We start from the raw sequence: 18,184 nt of genomic DNA on the forward strand, positions 1-18,184 counted from the left end.
ATTGACCACCAAAATGGTGCATCCAAGATTATTCTGATGAAGACATCAAGTGAATTGGGTCAATAGATGCAATTTCTCATGAAGCTATTTACAGGCAGCCAGTTCTAGGCTATTTCCAAGAAGAACTTTCACAACTTTTACATGATTTTCGTTTCTTTGGTGGGGGGGGGGTAGTGAGGCACCGATGGGATTCTCCTCTTGTTTGACCAGTTGATAAACAAACAAAAATCTTAACCTGGCACTGCATGTAGTCACAAAAAAACAATCATGAGGAAGTTTCCATTTTGATAAAAAGTTGTCGAATAATAAACCACAAGAGAAGCTGCCTGGTTAAATTTTGAATGCTTTGGAGTTGGACCTAGTTCTGACTGATAAATTATGAGAAACAATTTTTTTCTAAAAGAACTTTTTGTGAAAAGAGGAGTAGGTCACAAACTATTGTGCTGAGATTACATTATGTGCAAAAAAAGAAAAGTTTGTATTATTAAATGTATTTAAAAACAAAACACTTAAAAGCCGGAAAGGTTGGTAACATGTTTAGATGTTTTTGTATTTGTGGTTTGGTTTATTTTGTTGAGAAAGATGGATATGTCAACCGTTAGTTACCCATAATACCTCATCAAAAGCAGTATGAGTAAAATCTTTGGATTTTTTGTTCAATATGTTTGTTTGTTTTTGTGTTTACATATTTTTTGTGAGATGGGGAATTTCACACCAGATAATTTCCAAGAAATTTCTGGGAAACTTAGGGAGACCTTTTTACACTTGAAATCTAGCCCAGACTAACTCCAGGTAGTTCCCAAGCAGGAGTAACGTTACTCCTGCTTGGGAAAAACATTAAATTAAGATCAACCCGGGGCTTGCATGCCGAGTGTTGAATTGCTTCTGACTGGCTGCTTTGAACAAAGATAGGGAGACCGCCAACATAGGGCTAGATAGCTCAGTTGGTAGAGCGGCAGCACATTAAATCCAAAGGTTGTTGGTTCAAATCCCGCTCGAGTCAATTTTTTCATTGTTCACTACCTAAGCTTGTTTATGGTTTATGCTTAAACCTTTGTACCACCTCAATGTGTATATGTGCTAAAAACATAACAGTATTTGTCAAAGTTTGGGAAACAATGTTGGCAAAGAAAACAAATCATATATCATGTTTTTACGTCTGATAACTTCCCTTTTGTACAAAAAGCTTTTTGGTAGAGTAAATAATATACAAATATTAATATAACACACGCACGTATTTATTTTGTTATTTGGACTTTCAGAAATGACGAAAACGTGCAACCAAATCTGGTAGTATGAGATAATTGCAATAAATATAAAGATGTTATTAAGGTACTAGAATTTTAAAAAATTTGAAAAAGTAATGCTTTCTGGAACACAAAAAAAAAATCACCATTTATAAACATAGGTTTTATGTGCAAACTCTTTTGGGACTTTTGCATTGTTGTACAAAGGATATACAAAAGTATGTACAGAAAAAAACAAAATCTTAAGTAAGAAGCAGTTTCGTTTTTTTAGACGCCCAATTTGAATTTTGAATTATAATTTCTTCACTGTAGTTGTGCACATTCTTTTGGGACTATTGCAATGTACACAAACCCATATGTACAAAGCAATTAATGAAACAGATATAGAGTAGCTTAGTAGGAAGTGCAGTTTGGAATTTGAGTCTGTGGAACTAGTCTGATGAATCATGCTACTTAAAAGACCACCTAAGAGCCTAAAATACTCGCAGAAGAAATTGTTACTCACAAAGTACACAGCCTTCGAAGCATTTTTTATTTGATCAACCGTTGTACATGTATTCACAGACGAAAATCTGTCATAGTCTTTATATTACCATTGAAAATACAAGATCATGCCTCGAGAAAATAAATAATTTGTTGCAATAATTTCGTTTACAGGTTTCTGTTGAGTGGAATGTGTCTTCAGGTTTTCACAGATGTTAAAGTAGTGTGCACTCTCAAATTGAAATACAGGGTACTACGTGTAGTTTTGTTTATAGAGACAGTCTATACGTAGATGTATGTGGAATTTATTTTCAGCTGCCATTTTTAGTTGGTGGTTTGATGGTGAAAATATGGTGAAATATTTTTCTCATATTTATTATTCTGTAATGTATTGACCTTTTTTTCACAATCATCAAAATCTGCAACTATACATTTTATCTGCGTTTCTTGAACTATTCATTGTAACTTGTAACATAACTATGGGAGACTTTGGTGACAATAGTTGGCAGCACACTTACCAGGTAAATCCGTTGTTTTCAGTAGTGTGCGCTTACGCAGAACTACGTAAACAATGGACATTTACCTTGAAAGTCTGCTTTCCTCAAGCATTCCAAAGTCTCCCATTTGATCTGATATACATTCTTACAAGTATTTTAATTCAACTTGCTTCCCAAGAAGAAATAGAACCATGTGTGTCCTATGACACTTTAACTGCACTATCATGTACTACAAGCAAGTCACTATTATTCGTTGTTGTCATAACCTTTTCTCACTGTAGTACTTGTATCTTCATCCTTTTGACTTATAAGCTGCACATTTAAGTGTTTGTAAATATTTACTTAATCATGTGGACCTCGTTCACTGAATATTTATTAAATGGTTTTGAAACTAATTTCTCTTCCAGTGCAATGTTTCATTTCTTGTGATTTACTCAAGCAAGACTTGAACATTTTTCTTGCAGGAAATGACTTGACTTTGGTGCCTTAGACATTCTTTACCTTACACGTCGCACGCGGCAACTGCCAAGCTCTACAGGTTTGCAAGTCAACGTGCAAATGCTGCGTAATCTAAAATGGCACTACACTGTAGAACACTATGGACATCGACTCCAAAAAACGTGCAAATGCTGCGTAATCTAAAATGGCACTACACTGTAGAACGCTATGGACATCGACTCCAAAAAACGTGAAACTGTTCATTTAACGATGCATTATTAACCAGCACTTTTTTTATCCCATAACTGATGCAGCAGTAGAGATGACCCTTGAGGCAAAGTCGAGACAAAATGACACATCATGGTAACACATTGGTCAGATAAAACTTTCTTTGTATCATTTTAATAATGAAATTAATATTAGGACTAAACACAAAAGGGTGGTATATAAAACAAGTCTTAACTTGGTCATTTAAAGGGTTGAAGTGGAAGTAATGGTTAATTCATGTGATTTTATGCAGTATGTACAGATTAATCGATTTCAATATAAAAGATGTTCATATTGTTGACAATTATTTTTTATTTCATGGACGGATGCCTATTTAATGAACATTTTGAAAAGCAATTGTGCTTATTATTAGGGCATTACTCTTCACTGTATCTTGCTGCGCTAACATAATGAAAATCTCAAAGACACTCATAAATGTTATTTGACAATTCAACAAACATTCAAAAATAAGTCTGACCTCGGCCCAAAACTGTCACACAACTCTTATCTGCTTACGGTTTAACCATCAAATTGATCAGTATCTTTCCAAAGCAAAAACCAATCGGATCTGGGCCTGACTTTCATGAAGATGGTAAGCACAGGAATATATCTGCTTAAGCACCACAGTCTCCTTCTAGCATTAACTAGCTGCAATCCAAAGTGCCAATTATTCAATTTGATAAATTACAAAGATCCGCCTCTGATAGTTTTAATCTTGCTGTATCAATCTCTTGGGAAGTGGATTGACCAGCATGCTCTCAACACACTCAAACACAGTATGCGGATCCTGGTCTGCGTTTATATGTTGCGCATCCTCATAGAAGTCCGCGATCTCCTCGGCATACGCGTAGTACTGCGACAGACGGTTGCGAACGATTTCTTCGGCGTCTGTGGGGTGCTGGACGGAGCGGTCTTTGATGCTGTTGGTGCGAGGCGGGTTGTAGAGGGCGTGGTACTGACTGCCGGTGACAACGTCCAGGGATCGGAGGGTAAGGCGCTCGTAGACGGAGTCGTTGGGGACGTCCAAGAAAAACACCCTGATGGAATAATAATAATAATAACAAATGGCTTTACATCGCACCAAGAAATAATTGTAAAGTATCTTGCTCATGGACACAAGTGTCAAGACGGGCACAACTTTCATGGCTCTGCTTACCCTAAGCAATGAATTGGCGGTTAAGGAAGCAGGGTATTCTGCCCTAACGTCAAATGTATTTTTAATCGTAAGCGCAGAATTTGGCAATTGGTAAAGCCATGAAATTGGGCCAAGGACCCACACTCGAGCTTGAGCCAAGTGTCCTTCAATGCTCGGCCATGTCATGCCACAACCGTTAAGAGACCTTGCATTGTTGATAAATGCATTGTTGATAAACAAGTTCCTTGTTGAATACCTGTTTGGTTCGTGTCCGATCTTGGACAGGTTTTCCGCCTGCTCTCTGGTCCTGGGGAATCCCCTAAGTACCCATCCTCTAGAGGCGCAGTCTAGCTGGGCTAATCTCTCATCTAGAATCTTGATCATCAGATTATCTGGCACTGAAAATATATACAGAACGAATGCAAAGCTATTACGGGTGCTGCACAATTTCAAGTGATAATGCTAGCTTTTATGTATTGCAGCTCTTAACGTATCAATGCGCCTTGCATTAGTGCCCTTGTCATTTGGCCAATAACATTCCGTTTATCTTTCGCAGCTCCCTGTGGGGTATACAGCCCCAGGCTGCCATGGCACCTCTACCCTCGCAGGTACAGTAATGTTAAAGCAGGCTTGAAAGTTGATTGAACGTTCAATATTGAAAAACACTTGCTCCGAGGGCTTTCTCAAATACAGTATCAACCTCTACCCCTGCAGATACAATAATGTTAAAGCTGGCTTGAAAGTTGATCGTACGTTCAATATTGAAAAACCTTTGCTCTGAGGGCTTTCTCATACACAGTATCAACCTCTACCCTCGCAGGTACAATAATGTTAAAGCAGGCTTGAAAGTTGATCGAATGTTTAATATTCAAAACCTTAAAGTTGAGGGAGGGAGGGAGTAAGGAGAAAGGTTGCATGAACCATTTTTCAGTGGTTAATACTCACCAAGCATATTTCTCTCCACATAAGGTTTGATAGCTTCTCCAACCTTAGACTCATTAGTAATTGCTTCCTTCACCAGCTGGCCAGATGACACTAGAGTGAAAATCAACAAAACTCTTCATATTCAGTCGAGAATTACCCCAAATTTGGTTTGGGATGACTGGGTGAAAAACAGTTGCTGTAAAAAGGTTTTTTGTTCGCAAGTAACATTAGTTTGGCCATGGTTACGGTTTAATAAAGATCAGTGGGTCGCACCTCCATCGCTGAGAATACTTTGAGTGTTAGCTATTTCCATAAAATATATATTTTTTACTCTAAGAAATTATCTTCTTTTAGTCAACAGCGCACTAACATGCAGACAGATTTTTTAAGGAAAATTGCAACATATATTAGTAATGTTTCATTAACTTTGTTGACCTGTAAAGGTGTATATTTGACTTTAATGTTGAAGTTCCAATTTCCAAGTTTGGATTAGCAGAATTCTGAGTCACATTTTTCGAGTACACTTTTGTTTAATCCAAGTATTTCGATCAGTATGCTCTGATTGTCTTTAGGAGAATGTGGCTTAATGGACGATTTGATTGAAAAATTCCAGCTGGACTGGTACCAGGATTCAGTCAACAGAGGGGGTACTCTCTTTGACCACTCTGTACTTCCAGCCCCTTGACTTACCGTTCACAGCGTTGTACTTGCTGGCAAGCAGAGCGGCCTGCACCGTCTTGCCACTGCCTGTTGGGCCTAGGAGAACTATACGTGGTGTATGGGGAGCTAGAGATCGTGGGTTGCTACTCAGGAATGTCAATACTACACACAGAAGGAAAGAAGTCACGTTAGACACGGTACCACACTTTGGAAAACACAAAATCAACACCAATGCAAGTGGGAGGTATTTGCCTCGAGCGATGAGCTTGCATGAGGATGATCGCAAATGAGAACTTTATTAGTAGGATTTAAAACAGTGCATGACATTGAATGGTCACACAGTAGGAGGGTTGACTGTGTACTGTGTACACATGGTTTAGCTTGGCATAGTGTATTTATCATTCAATACCATAGTAAAGAAATTACTTTTGGCCTTGTAAGAATATTTCTAGTTCAGAGAAAGTTACAGGGAGCATTTTGTTTATTTATATTTTTGCTGGTTACTTCAAATTTAAAAAGTGGTTTCAGAATGATCCTCTCTCCTCTCCTACCTTGTGAGAAGACGTCAGCCTTGGGCTGGTCAGCGTTGATCGCCTTGTAACGATTCTGATACCCACTCTGCAGTCCGTGTGCGTAACGGTGATAGACAAGGAGGCGTTCAACCGTAGCCTCTTCACCACACCCCTCTGTTGGCTCAATGAGGCGTCTCTCAACCTCAACCCCAGATGGGTAGTCAAAGGTGGTGTGGTACACATCTTAAAGGAGTAGAATCAGACACAAAAATAGTCGTAAGTTCTCTTTTTTTAAATTTATTTTGTTTTATGCAAGTCGCCAGACACACAAGGCCACTTTAAGGTGTGGGCTACAGTTATTTTTTTCCAGAGGCCTTTGCCACCTACTCCTTGGGCTGAAACGGGGTTACCCCCTTCACAGTACGGATGTAGGCTTTGGTATCATAAATCCGAAGCAAAAAGAAAATTGTGGGAGTTTGGTTATTAACCAATATCGCCAGTGCAGAAGAAAGTTGCAAGTTGAATTTATCACAAAGTTGCACAGAGAGAGGCTCTATGCAGATTAATGTTATATCTTGCTATGATCAGAACTGTATGCACCTAGATAATTTGAGCTAGTTGTATGTAGCGTGTCATGGCCAAGTGGTCTAGAACATTGTACTACAGTTCTGATTGCCGAGTCATCAGAGTGTGGGTTCGAATCCCCATATTGACACTTGTGTTCTCGGGCAAGACACTTGACTATAATTGCATTTTGCACAGTATTGCAACCCAATGTCATAGTTCCGTTATAGCAAAGAATCAGCGCTGAAGTGTTGTTCACAGGTTAACAATGAGTTTTTGTTTTTGCGCATGCGTACTCCACATTACTAGCTTTCTTTGCTTACACAGCTAGCAAATTCCGCGCTTGCCTTGTAAGCAAGGAATGGTGATCGTAAGCACAGATTTCAGCAGTAAGTAGAGCCATGAAGTAATGAAGTTGGGCCCTTCTCTCATACAACCTTCTCACAAGCTTTATGGTTCTGCGTTGCCGACGACGTTATGTCTAGATTCAAATCAACCAACCTCCTGTTTCTGGATCGACTCTTTTCCCCATTTGTCGCTCGATCAACACGGTGTCTGGTGCTTCTAACACAACTACATTGAAGAGACAAAAAAGAAGATATTTCAGATGAAAAGGACTGCTTATGTATTTGCATTTTTTGAGGGTTGATTTGACAGTGAAGCTGCCTTTATAAAAAGGAGAAAACAGAATTAGCTATTGCAAACAATTTACCAACCAAAAGAACCGCTGGTCCAAATGCAAAAAATAGTTAATGGTACAGAAAGGATATGCAACCCTCATTAAAAAGAGCACTGTTTAAAAGAGGTTCTGTTTATAAAGAGTACATTCTGAATCTCATTTCTGCTTTGTGTGTGTTTGTTTTGCTGTCCTCTTATATCAACATTCCGTTAAATTTGGCAAGTCCCAGCGATCTTGTTATATCGAGTGTCGACTGTAGACATAATTTCCTTAACGATAAGTTACATCAACCAAACTTACCATAGTGTTTAGGCATTATGCCAACCTCTTGCAGAGCAAGAGCTTGTTCTCTTGTCTCAGGGAAACCGTCGAGCACCCAACCTTTCCTCACGCAGTCAAAGAGCTTCATCCTGGTTGAAAGAAGATCCACCCACAAGCTCTTAGGGATGTCCTGTTGAGAGAACCAAAAACAGGGGCAATTAAAAACCCAAAACGGAGGCAATTGATACTTGGTTGTAAGGGCATATCAACTTTACCTCGATGAGGAAATTTGTGCATTCGTACTAGAACATTCAAAGGGCAATTTCCAGGGGCATCGAGGCTTGGCCAAATGGAGGCAACTTTGCAAATGGCACCTTGATGAGAGAATTTGTGAATTTGTACTTGAACATTTCAAAGGGCACCAAGGCAATGACTAGCCACATTAAGGCAATGTCCTCTATTGCCTCAGTGAAGAAGCATGATCAGGCTTTCACTTCCTGGAGGAACATGTATATTTCTTCTTGAACATTTCTACAGGCACCAAGGCAATGACAATGGGCACAAATTGAGGAAATTGCTTCTATTACCCGGCGAGGAGGCATCAGGGAAATGTAAATTTCTAATGGGACATTTCCAAGGGCACCATTCCAACAAACATACCTCATTTTTCTTCAGGTGTTCCTTTGCTGTTGCTGCAAGTGACGACACATCATCGGCTAGCAGTGTCTCTTTGCTGATGTATGCTGTGCGGAGCTTTGTGCACACTAGACGCGCTATGGTGGTCTTGCCTGATGCTGGCGGCCCATGTATGATTATCGCAGGGACTAGAAAAATGTAAAATAGTCAATAAATGATAAATTTATGCTAGATATATATAATCTCATTTTGTCAAACAGTAAGAGATTGGTAAGCAATGAATGAGTCATTAAATATGTGAGCAAATTCTGTTTTGTTCAAACAGTAATCAACTGTCTTTAAACATTCCAATTCATGCTTTTCAGCAGTAAGTTGGTTGATCTATAAAAGTTGTACCTAATGGTAAACCTTGGTTGATATTTCAAATGTGATCATTCGAACATGAAAAGGTTGTTTTACTTTCAGGAAACTTTATGTAAAATCAGGGGGAGGGTTGGTAGCTCTCCATTAATCGATGATGTAATTAGATCATGAATAAAGTAGTGAACCTAGCCCAGGTTGGACTGCTCCGTTGCATAGTGCAACAGACACTGATGCCCTACCACAGCTAGCACTGAACCATGTCACGTCTTACCATCATTGTTTTCTTTCTTCAACTGCTCCAGGAGGAAATCCAGAGGGTCTTGAGGCTTTGCAACGATCAGGCCCTCTATCAACCTCTACAAAAACAGAAACAAACAAATTGAATTGGGATTTTCAAACAAAAATATAAAAAAATGGGTAATATTCCGTATGGCGCCACCACTTTTTCACAAATTTTTACAAAAGGGATATCTCATTTTGAGTAATATTATTATTTCATATCAATGAAAAAGTTGTGGTGCCATACGGAGGCTTTTCCTATAATTTTGCTAGGTTTTATTGTTAGTTAGTTGTCGTTTATGCATCAAAGAGCCGCACTATGTGATTGATGATTTACCGGCGAGTTATTAAGCGAAATCACTTTGCATCAAAACCAGGTGTACAACTTACAATATAAGAGAAACTCAGACATTGGATTGGAGTTGGACATTGATTGAATAAGGTTTATCTCCAATAGAGGGCGCTGTTGAACCCACACAAAGATATAGGCGATGCGTGTGCGAGTCGTGCGTGACAACATACATTGCAATAGCAAACTGCCTCATATATGCCTTCCCACTAAACCTTACGAAGTGAAAATTTCAAATTTCATGCATCTCTATTTTATTTATTTAGTAGGGCCTATTTGATTTGATTTCTTTTTACAACATTTTGACACAGATTTATGATGTTATACGAACGCTCAGCACCCTGGCCTGGGACAATTCCTGTCCATCTGCACTTGTGAATAAGCAAAGTATGAAAGTATTTCGTTTACCGGTCGCACTAAATACCGACAACTCACGACAACTCACGACAACTCACGACAAGTACGTCGAAAGACAACATGGCGGATATTTACGTTTGCAACTAAATTTGGGGTAAAAAACACCTTTTTTACAGTTAAAAATACAATTTTTTTAACAGTTTGAAAGTGATTTGGGTGCATATGACTCTTGTGCATATATTTACCGGTTTAATTATGTTCAAATGTTCTGTTAAAGTGCATTTAAAAATTGTTGTCGTGAGTTGTCGTGAGTTGTCGGTATTAGTGCGACCCAAGTATTTCGGTCATGAAAGAGAAGTATGCCTATTAACTATATTTGGAGAAGTAAACATGCTTCTGCTGCTACCGCACCAGGTTTTCGAATTTAATTAATTAAGAAATTAATTGAAAAATAAAAAAGTTTAAAAATATCCAGAAATAAATCAAAACAAGACCCCGATTTATTAAAATTATAATAAATAAATGAAGATTCTAAGTACAAATGGCGAGAATTGAATCATACTGTACCTTATAAAGTTCAAAAAGTCCATGTTTTTCAGCATAAGTGCCAAATTGTGGAGGAATTCGCAATGGTTTTTTGGTCTGATCCATTTTAATGTTTACGTGCTGGCTCTCTCGCTCCGATCATCATCCTGTCATTATCATCGTTGCTAAGGAGCCGAGACTGTTCCATAACGTATCATTTGATTGGTTAATTTTCTTTAGAAGCGGTCAAAAGCTATACTAGAGAGCATTTCATTGGCTATTTAAAGTCACTTCAGATTGTGGCACAGGAGGGCGCTGCAACAAAATGGCAGCCTCCATTCGGAAATTTTGGATCGAAACGTTGTGGCATTATGGACCGAGATGACTTGGGACCGAGATGACTTGGGACCGAGATGACTTGGGACCGAGATGACTTGGGACCGAGTTGACTTGGGACCGAGTTGACTTGGGACCGAGTTGACTTGGGACCGAGTTGACTTGGGACCGAGTTGACTTGGGACCGAGTTGACCGGTACCCAAAAATACTGACTGTTGTCCTTCCCTTCCGGTCGAGAGAAACGAACGCTATTCAAATACAAGAAACAATATACTTACAGGGTCAATCTTCCTTGGTAAAACTTTGCGCAGGGTGATGAAGTAAAGCAAAAAAAACTCTTCAAAAACCAAACTCTATTTAGTAATTTTACACTAAACAGAATGAATGGTGGTGGGAACCACTCGTGGGGCGGGGCCTATGGGGGGTATGGGTGTAAATCTGCTGATGGATAATTTTGGGTAGTGGGGAAAAATACCCCAAAACTTATAAAACTTTTTTTTACGAGAGACAAAAAACACCACAATGCTACACAGGGCACATGTGGAAGAACTGGGTAAATCCATGTTCGCCTGGCTGGTTTCACCTAGGTCAGTTAAAATGTTTGCAACCAAAAAACTACCCATAGCCACCCAATATCCCCATCACCCTTCAACCAAGACCCTCCCTAAAAAACTACACACTATACCACTAGTTGCAGCACCATGCTCTTTGTGTCTTTTAATATTTGACTGTTTATAAAAACTTTAAATGTGTGTTTTAATTTTGGTCAATTTGGCCTGTGAACATTTGAAATAATAACTTTTTATCTAAATGTTTTCTTTTGTATAGATTTGAGAAGGTTAATTGAAGGCATTGAATGGAAAAATCCAACAAAGATCAATGAAAAATTTACAATTTTTCGGACCCGCATCAATGTTTGTTTCATTTGCCATATTAATGAAGCATTTATTAAAATAAATTAATACGGCGGGCTAAATATCCTTTCTTGTGCATTTTCCATGGGATGTGTTACTGTTAATGTACTTTGTATTGAAACAGCATAAGAGCTGCCACAATTCATTATACAAGACAAAATCAGGCAATCCAAATTTTATCAAGGCTGTACAGTAACCTTTGCGAAACTACGGTTCAAGATTGGGCTCCGGCCTTGGGCTCTGTTGGCTTTTGGTACTGAAAGCCTTGAAAGCAGGCGCCAGGTAGACGGAGCCTAAGCTGGAGCCCTAAATGTAACCGTAGTTTTGAAAAGGGCTCTGGGCACGTGTAATCGATTTAGAGGAGCTGCGGACTCAGACTAGTCAGCAATTTTGGTCGGATACCCGCCGCAGCGCACTGCTTGACAAGGGGGTTAAGCATAAGGAGAACACTGGCAAATTCGTGTACCAGACAACTCTACTGAAACTGCCCCAAAATTAATCACAACATTGCTGGCAAGTTTGCAATCTTTACACAAATTGAGTCAGTGAACACCCGCCGTATTTTTTATTTTCTTGAGGAAGTTTGAAGGGGGAAGATTGCAAATAAATCTTTTGAAAATGGCCGAGGCAGATTGGGATGAAGTTACATATTTGAGGAAGAAGCAACAAACAGCGAAACAAGCCAGGTCAAATAAGGTATTGTTGTCTTTTTGTTGAGGGGAAATTTTCAATTTAAATTGTGATACTGTTACAATAAAGTGTTAGTTACATAGTGTTATAAATAATAATACAATAACAATCAACTACGTATTTATTAGTACGGAAATACAGTATTTATTTTGTATTATTTTTGCAAAGTAACACGATAGTGTTTTACCAAATGAATTTATGATTTTATGGAATTATGGTTATGTGAAATGAATAATATATTATTATTATTAATAATATTAATATTAATTAAAACAAGAACATTGACAATAATATTAATAGTAATTAATAGTTAGTAATAATACTAAATTAGTATATAGTAATAATTTTGTAGCAACAGTTAATTATTAATATTATTAAGGTATTAAAATTCATTTAATTCAAATCAAATTGGCAAAATATTAATATGTGTCAATGTCAATATTGTGGACTGATTGTTTAAAATTAAACTCATTTACTTACTAAACTTGGTTGTAATTTATATTATCATGATTATAAATAAACCAGATTTATTATATTAGTTTTTACATTATGTTTATAAAACATTGAAGTCGTAAATTTTAACAAACTGTCCACTCCATGTAGCTCTTTATCTTATCATGATTTATGTGATTATCTTTTTTACTTACATAGGCTGTTAATAGTGCATTAAGAAAAGGAGAAACTGTGGAAACAAGAACGAAATGTAAGTACATCATCTGTCAACCACTTCTCCTAGAACTATATGAAGTTTGTTCCGCTATCGATACGACCCTAACCCTAACGCTAAACCTTGAATAAAATAATTGTAGCCTACACCTTGAAGTGGCCTTCAGGCCTAGTGTGTCTGGCGACTTGCATAAAAAAAACAATAACAAAAACTACTCTCTTAAGATTGATTTTGTTCCTAGAAGTTTTGTTTGATAATGATGATACCGGTACTACCGTTACACTATTAATGTTTAAATAGCAACAAAATATGTAGTTGCGATAACGTACCCTCCTGCCGACGGCGCAGCCGAAAGGGTTACGAAGCAAATGCAATGTGTGCACGGCGAAATGGTTAAAAACGTACAATTTAGACAGCTAGTCAGCAGATTTGCTCAATTTTTACCACTTTTGAAAATCATGACACAAATTCTAGAAACACGAACTTGATCCTCAATGTCTAATGAATCCTACAATATCACTCAAAACACCATTGAGGAAATAATTTGAAGAAAAGGCACAAAAACTTACCAGATTCCCGAGCGAAAGACCCAGGTTGAAAATTCAAACCTGACGGGGGCGAAGCTTCGGCTGAAGTGCCAAGTGAGTATGACATTTTGTTAACTGAGTCAAATATTTCTTTTAACAGTCAGTGCAGCTTCAAATAAGCAACACTCCGGAGACAAGAGCACCGTGAAACTAGACCAGGAGACTGAGGAACTGCATCGTAAGTCTGACAGAATGAAGAATTCTTCCTCTTCTTGAGGCTTGATTTTATACAGTGTTGAAGCCACCCTGGGCAGTGCTGGGCCGACCAGCCTATCTGGGACTACAAATTCTCATTCAGCACTCTAAACAAAATACAATTTCCCGCCCAGCACAGATTTCTAGTAGAATAAATCAAAATATAGTTCACTGTGTATGACCTGAGCCACAGCTAATGATAAAAAGACATCAAATTTCACAAGATAATAAGAAGGGGTATTTTTTTAGAGTTTATAAACAAACTCCCATGTCTATCTTTAAAATATACACTCTGTCCAGATTTAAATATTTTGTCTTTTTTTTAATGCAGATGAAACAGTTTCCTTACAGCTCGGGCAATTGATCCAGAAAGGTCGAGTCCAGAAGGAATTAACTCAAAAGGAATTGGCAACAGTAAGTATTTCTTATGTCAGGCAAAACAATAAAATAAAACAATTTCTCTCTGTCCACTTTCTTTTTCATCACCGTCACCTCAAGATTTGGCTTTGTTTTAACCGCATGACGTATGTAACAGTTGAGAAGGTAGTGCATTCTGCTCTACCAGCCAGGCTCATAGTGGATGCCCATGGCTAAATCCTTACAGACTGCGAAGGCGGTAACCCTGTCTCAGCCCCAGGTCGGAGAAGGTGGCAACATACCCTTGGTGACAGCAAAGTGAAGCCCTCACCTTGAAGCGGCCTTTCTTGGCCTTGTGATGTTTGAGTCATGGGAGCGAGGCTTATTTTGAAAGTATGTTGGACTTACCAACCGGATTCCCTTAAGTGATCTGTGGCTCAACTTAAAAGTATATTGCTTTTTTTTTTTTTTTTTTAAGGCAGTGGACACTATTGGTAGTTACTAAAAAATATTTATTAGCATAAAACCTTTCTTGGTGACGAGTAATGGGGAGAGGTTGTTGGTATAAAACATTGTGAGAAACGGCTCCCTGTGAAGTGCCATAGTATTTGAGGAAGAAGTAATTTTCCAGGAATTTGATTTCGAGACCTCAGGTTTAGAACTTGAGGTCTCGAAATCAACCATCTAAATGCACACAACTCTGTGTGACAAGGGTGTTTTTTCTGTCATTATTATTTCGCAAGTTCGACGACCGATTGAGCTCAAATTTTCACAGGTTTGTTATTTGATGCATATGTTGAGATACACCAACTGTGAAGGCTAGTCTTTGACAATTACCAATAGTGTCCACTGTCTTTAAGCATCAAATGATCTTTTTTTACAGAGGATTAACGAGAAACCACAGGTTATCAATGACTACGAGGCCGGACGAGCAATCCCTAATCAGCAGATCATCTCTAAGATTGAGCGGATTATCGGTGAGTTCAGTTCTAACAATAAATCTCTGATTTTTATTGATGACAAACATCTCCTCCATTAACAGTTCCCCTTTTTGAATGTATCGATTATAAATGTTGACGTTGTGTTTCGCCAATGCCAGTTTGCTATGCTCAGATAATGTGGTGACCTGTAGGTGGGCAGCATGCTTACTAAGGTTACCAACCAAAGTACCATGTCACATGTGCAATTTGTGACTGGAATCCTGCTGATTTTTGCTTAGCAGCAAGTTGTTAAGCAATATTTGCTGCTTAAGCAGCTCTATGAAACTGGTCCATATTTTGGGGCTATATTTTCTGTATTTATTTGGTTTGGGGTATTATTTTCTGCTCAAGCAGTGTTGTGACCTAGCAGATAAGAACACCAGACTCCATGCAGTTATCGTAAAGAGACGGGGTTTGCCCTTGTGTTCCTGATTTGATCAGCAGCATATTAAAACACAGCACCTTGTAAACCATGGTGCTTTGGTAAAGAAATAGGTCTCATACTCCAAACTCCAAAAACGTTGCTCTGTATACCTTGCAGAAACCAATACTGAGCGCTGTGATAAAGCTCTTGGGGTGTGATTAAGCGCTAAGAAATCAGTATTATTATCAAAGTTCGAAATGCCTCTGATATAAAGGGCCTTCTCAGCCGGTGTGGCAGGAGATTCTGTCCACCCATATGGCAAACTATGTACAAACTACTTCAGATAGCGCCCTCTTTTGAATCATTCTCCTCCAGCCCAAGTTAATTTCCCATATGGAAGACAGAATCTCCGCCGGACGGAATTCCTTGGGACACTGGCACACGGATAATGATTGAGTTCACAACTCTCCCAGTTCTATTTCATTGTAAAAACAAAATCCTCAGATTTTCTGTCATTTTGATTTTGTTGTCCCTTTTTCTTTCTGAACAGGAATGAAGTTAAGAGGCAAAGACAAGGGAAAGCCGCTTGGGGGTAGTAAGAAGTAATGGCGCCTACCCTCAATGGAAGTCTCATCGCCATTGCGTACCCCGATGCACACAGAAACACTATTATTGTCCATCGGGGAAAATTTTTTTCATCATGCATGTTTCTTTTTACAAAGATTTCTCGTGGATCTCTGGACAACTTGAAGTTACCAAGGACAAAAGGAAAACTCAAGATAACTGAATTGTCTTTGTTATTTTCAGCTGCGAGTTTACAAAACGTGTTTCTCTTTTGCAATTGATCATGTTCTAGTTTGTGTTACTGTTGATGTTCCTTTGGGCCCAACTTTACAGAGCTGCTTAAGCAGAAAAGGTTTGCTTAGCAGATTCCTACTGAGAATAGATAAGCAGGGAAGCATTGAGTAATTAAATTGGGCTTGTGACTTATTGGCTTTAATCAATTATCAAGAAGAAACACAGACTAAATGTGAAGAATGATCACAGCTCATAAATCTTGAAATTCCCTGCCTGAACCCCTTCCAAAAAGTGCCAGAGATTTTGTCAAGAAGAAGGCACTTGTGTAAAGAAAAGAAGTTTGACACATTTTTTTAAAGAATTTAATTGTGGTTAGAAATCATCAGAGAAACCATTTTGAGTAGTTCTAACTTTTGCTGAATATTTCTTGGAACATCATTCAAAATAGATGAACAGTTGTTTAATAGATCAGCTTTGACAGGCTCAAAGTTCATAAAGCTGCTTAGCTGAGAATAGTGCTTGGGAAAATATGTCAGTCACAAACAGGATACTTAATGTGGGATTTTGGCTAGTACCTTTATATGGAACCTATTCTTCAGAGGATTGACCAAAAACAAGCTTTAAAGAATCAAGTTTTTTCTTCTCTTTTTTTTGTTGAAAGCAGATATCACAAAAATGTGATTCACAATGACTTGTAAGCAATAGTTTCTTCATGTTTTAAATAAAGCTTATCTTCAGCAATTAATTTTTTTATTGAGGAATTTTTATCTGCTGGGTTTGAAAAAACACAAACAAACAAAAAGTAGTTGAGTAGGATTTGAAACTTTGCACTGCTACAAAAAGTAGTTGATGCAAGCTGCTCGCCAACCAAAATTACCTGTGGCGTTTATATATGCAAACATTGGTAATGGCATCAAGGTTTGACACGAGTAGAGTTTCCCTCGAACACTTCGAGAATGACTCTGCGAGGGTCCAACAGGCTATTACATTATATGCTACATTTTTAACTTTGCTTGTAGGCCGATGTTATTTTTTTGAAAACCATAATTTGTTCATCGCCGTATTATGCATCTAGCTTTTGCAAAATGCTATTAAACATTCTACAGCATAAAGATTATTTGTTGTTATTTTTTTTCAGAGAGACAGACTAAAAATGAATTTCATGATATAATATTAAGAGATGTTCAGGACCCATTTTTTTGGATATGTTTAGAAATCTGAAGCAGAAAAATATTTGCTTAGCGAAGTGTTTCTCAGGTTTGCAAGGTTTTGTTGCTAGTGCTTATGCAATCAGCACGTCATTACTTTGCTTACACACAGAAAACAGCTTATGGTAAGCAGCAGATTAAGCAGAGCCATGAAATTGGACCCAATTGAAGAGGAGTAAAGAATGTTAAACTTTTTCTTTAAATAAAAGGCATGTGTACAAAATCATGACTGAAAGAAAAATATATTTGTTATATGTGAGGCTTTTTTATGACTAATCCTTAGAAATGCTGACTGACTTTTCTGCTTTTAAAAGTCAGTGGACACTATTGGTAATTACTCAAAATAATTATTGTCATAAAACCTTTCTTTACTACGAGCAATAGGGAGAGGTTGATGGTATAAAACATTGTGAGAAACGGCTCCCTCTGAAGTGACATAGTTTTTGAGAAACTTTCCACGAATTTAATTTTGAGACCTCAAGTTTAGAGGTCTCAAAATCAAGCATCTAAAAGCACACAACTTTGTGTGACCAGGGTGTTTTGTTCTCTCTTTAATATCTCACAACTACAACAACCGATTCAGCTCAAATTTTCACAGGTTTGTTATTTTATGCATATGTTGAGATACACCAAGTGAGAAGACTGGTCTTTGACAATTACCAATAGTGTCCACTGTTAATCAAACATGGAAGAAAAGGTTCACCCAGGCAGGATATTTGGTCCTAAACCCCCCCCCCCCCCCCCCCCCCCAGAAACATTTAAACGCTTGGAGCTCTATGGTTGAAAGTGGTCGATTGGTTCAAGATAGATTTTGGGGTCGGCCATTTTTATTTATAAAAAAAATCAAGTTTTACTGGTTCCAATTTCGAGGGTCAGCTATAAACAACAGCAGTGGTTAAAAATTTATGAGA

General features: G+C 38.0%; 2 protein-coding genes across 2 annotated transcripts; one reads left to right on the forward strand and one right to left on the reverse strand.

Annotated features, from left to right (window-relative positions):
* Nucleotides 1-155: 155 nt before the first annotated feature.
* On the reverse strand, nt 156-10,522 carry LOC117302888 (adenylate kinase 8-like). The gene is made up of 10 exons (XM_033786853.1): nt 10,219-10,522; nt 8,938-9,022; nt 8,328-8,491; nt 7,707-7,857; nt 7,229-7,300; nt 6,203-6,406; nt 5,682-5,813; nt 5,013-5,102; nt 4,324-4,465; nt 156-3,969 (listed from the first exon to the last, which is right to left on the reverse strand). The coding sequence occupies exons 1-10, from the start codon at nt 10,300-10,302 to the stop codon at nt 3,642-3,644; spliced, it is 1,452 nt and encodes a 483-aa protein (XP_033642744.1). The 5' UTR covers nt 10,303-10,522; the 3' UTR covers nt 156-3,641.
* Nucleotides 10,523-11,876: 1,354 nt separating this feature from the next.
* LOC117302983 (endothelial differentiation-related factor 1-like) lies at nt 11,877-16,888 on the forward strand. The gene is made up of 6 exons (XM_033786994.1): nt 11,877-12,123; nt 12,769-12,820; nt 13,472-13,549; nt 13,898-13,980; nt 14,807-14,900; nt 15,818-16,888. Exons 1-6 carry the CDS (start codon nt 12,046-12,048, stop codon nt 15,871-15,873), a joined length of 441 nt encoding a protein of 146 aa, XP_033642885.1. The 5' UTR covers nt 11,877-12,045; the 3' UTR covers nt 15,874-16,888.
* Nucleotides 16,889-18,184: the final 1,296 nt, after the last annotated feature.

The sequence above is a fragment of the Asterias rubens genome, chromosome 19, assembly GCF_902459465.1.
Source record: "Asterias rubens chromosome 19, eAstRub1.3, whole genome shotgun sequence".
Taxonomy (NCBI): Eukaryota; Metazoa; Echinodermata; class Asteroidea; order Forcipulatida; family Asteriidae; genus Asterias; species Asterias rubens.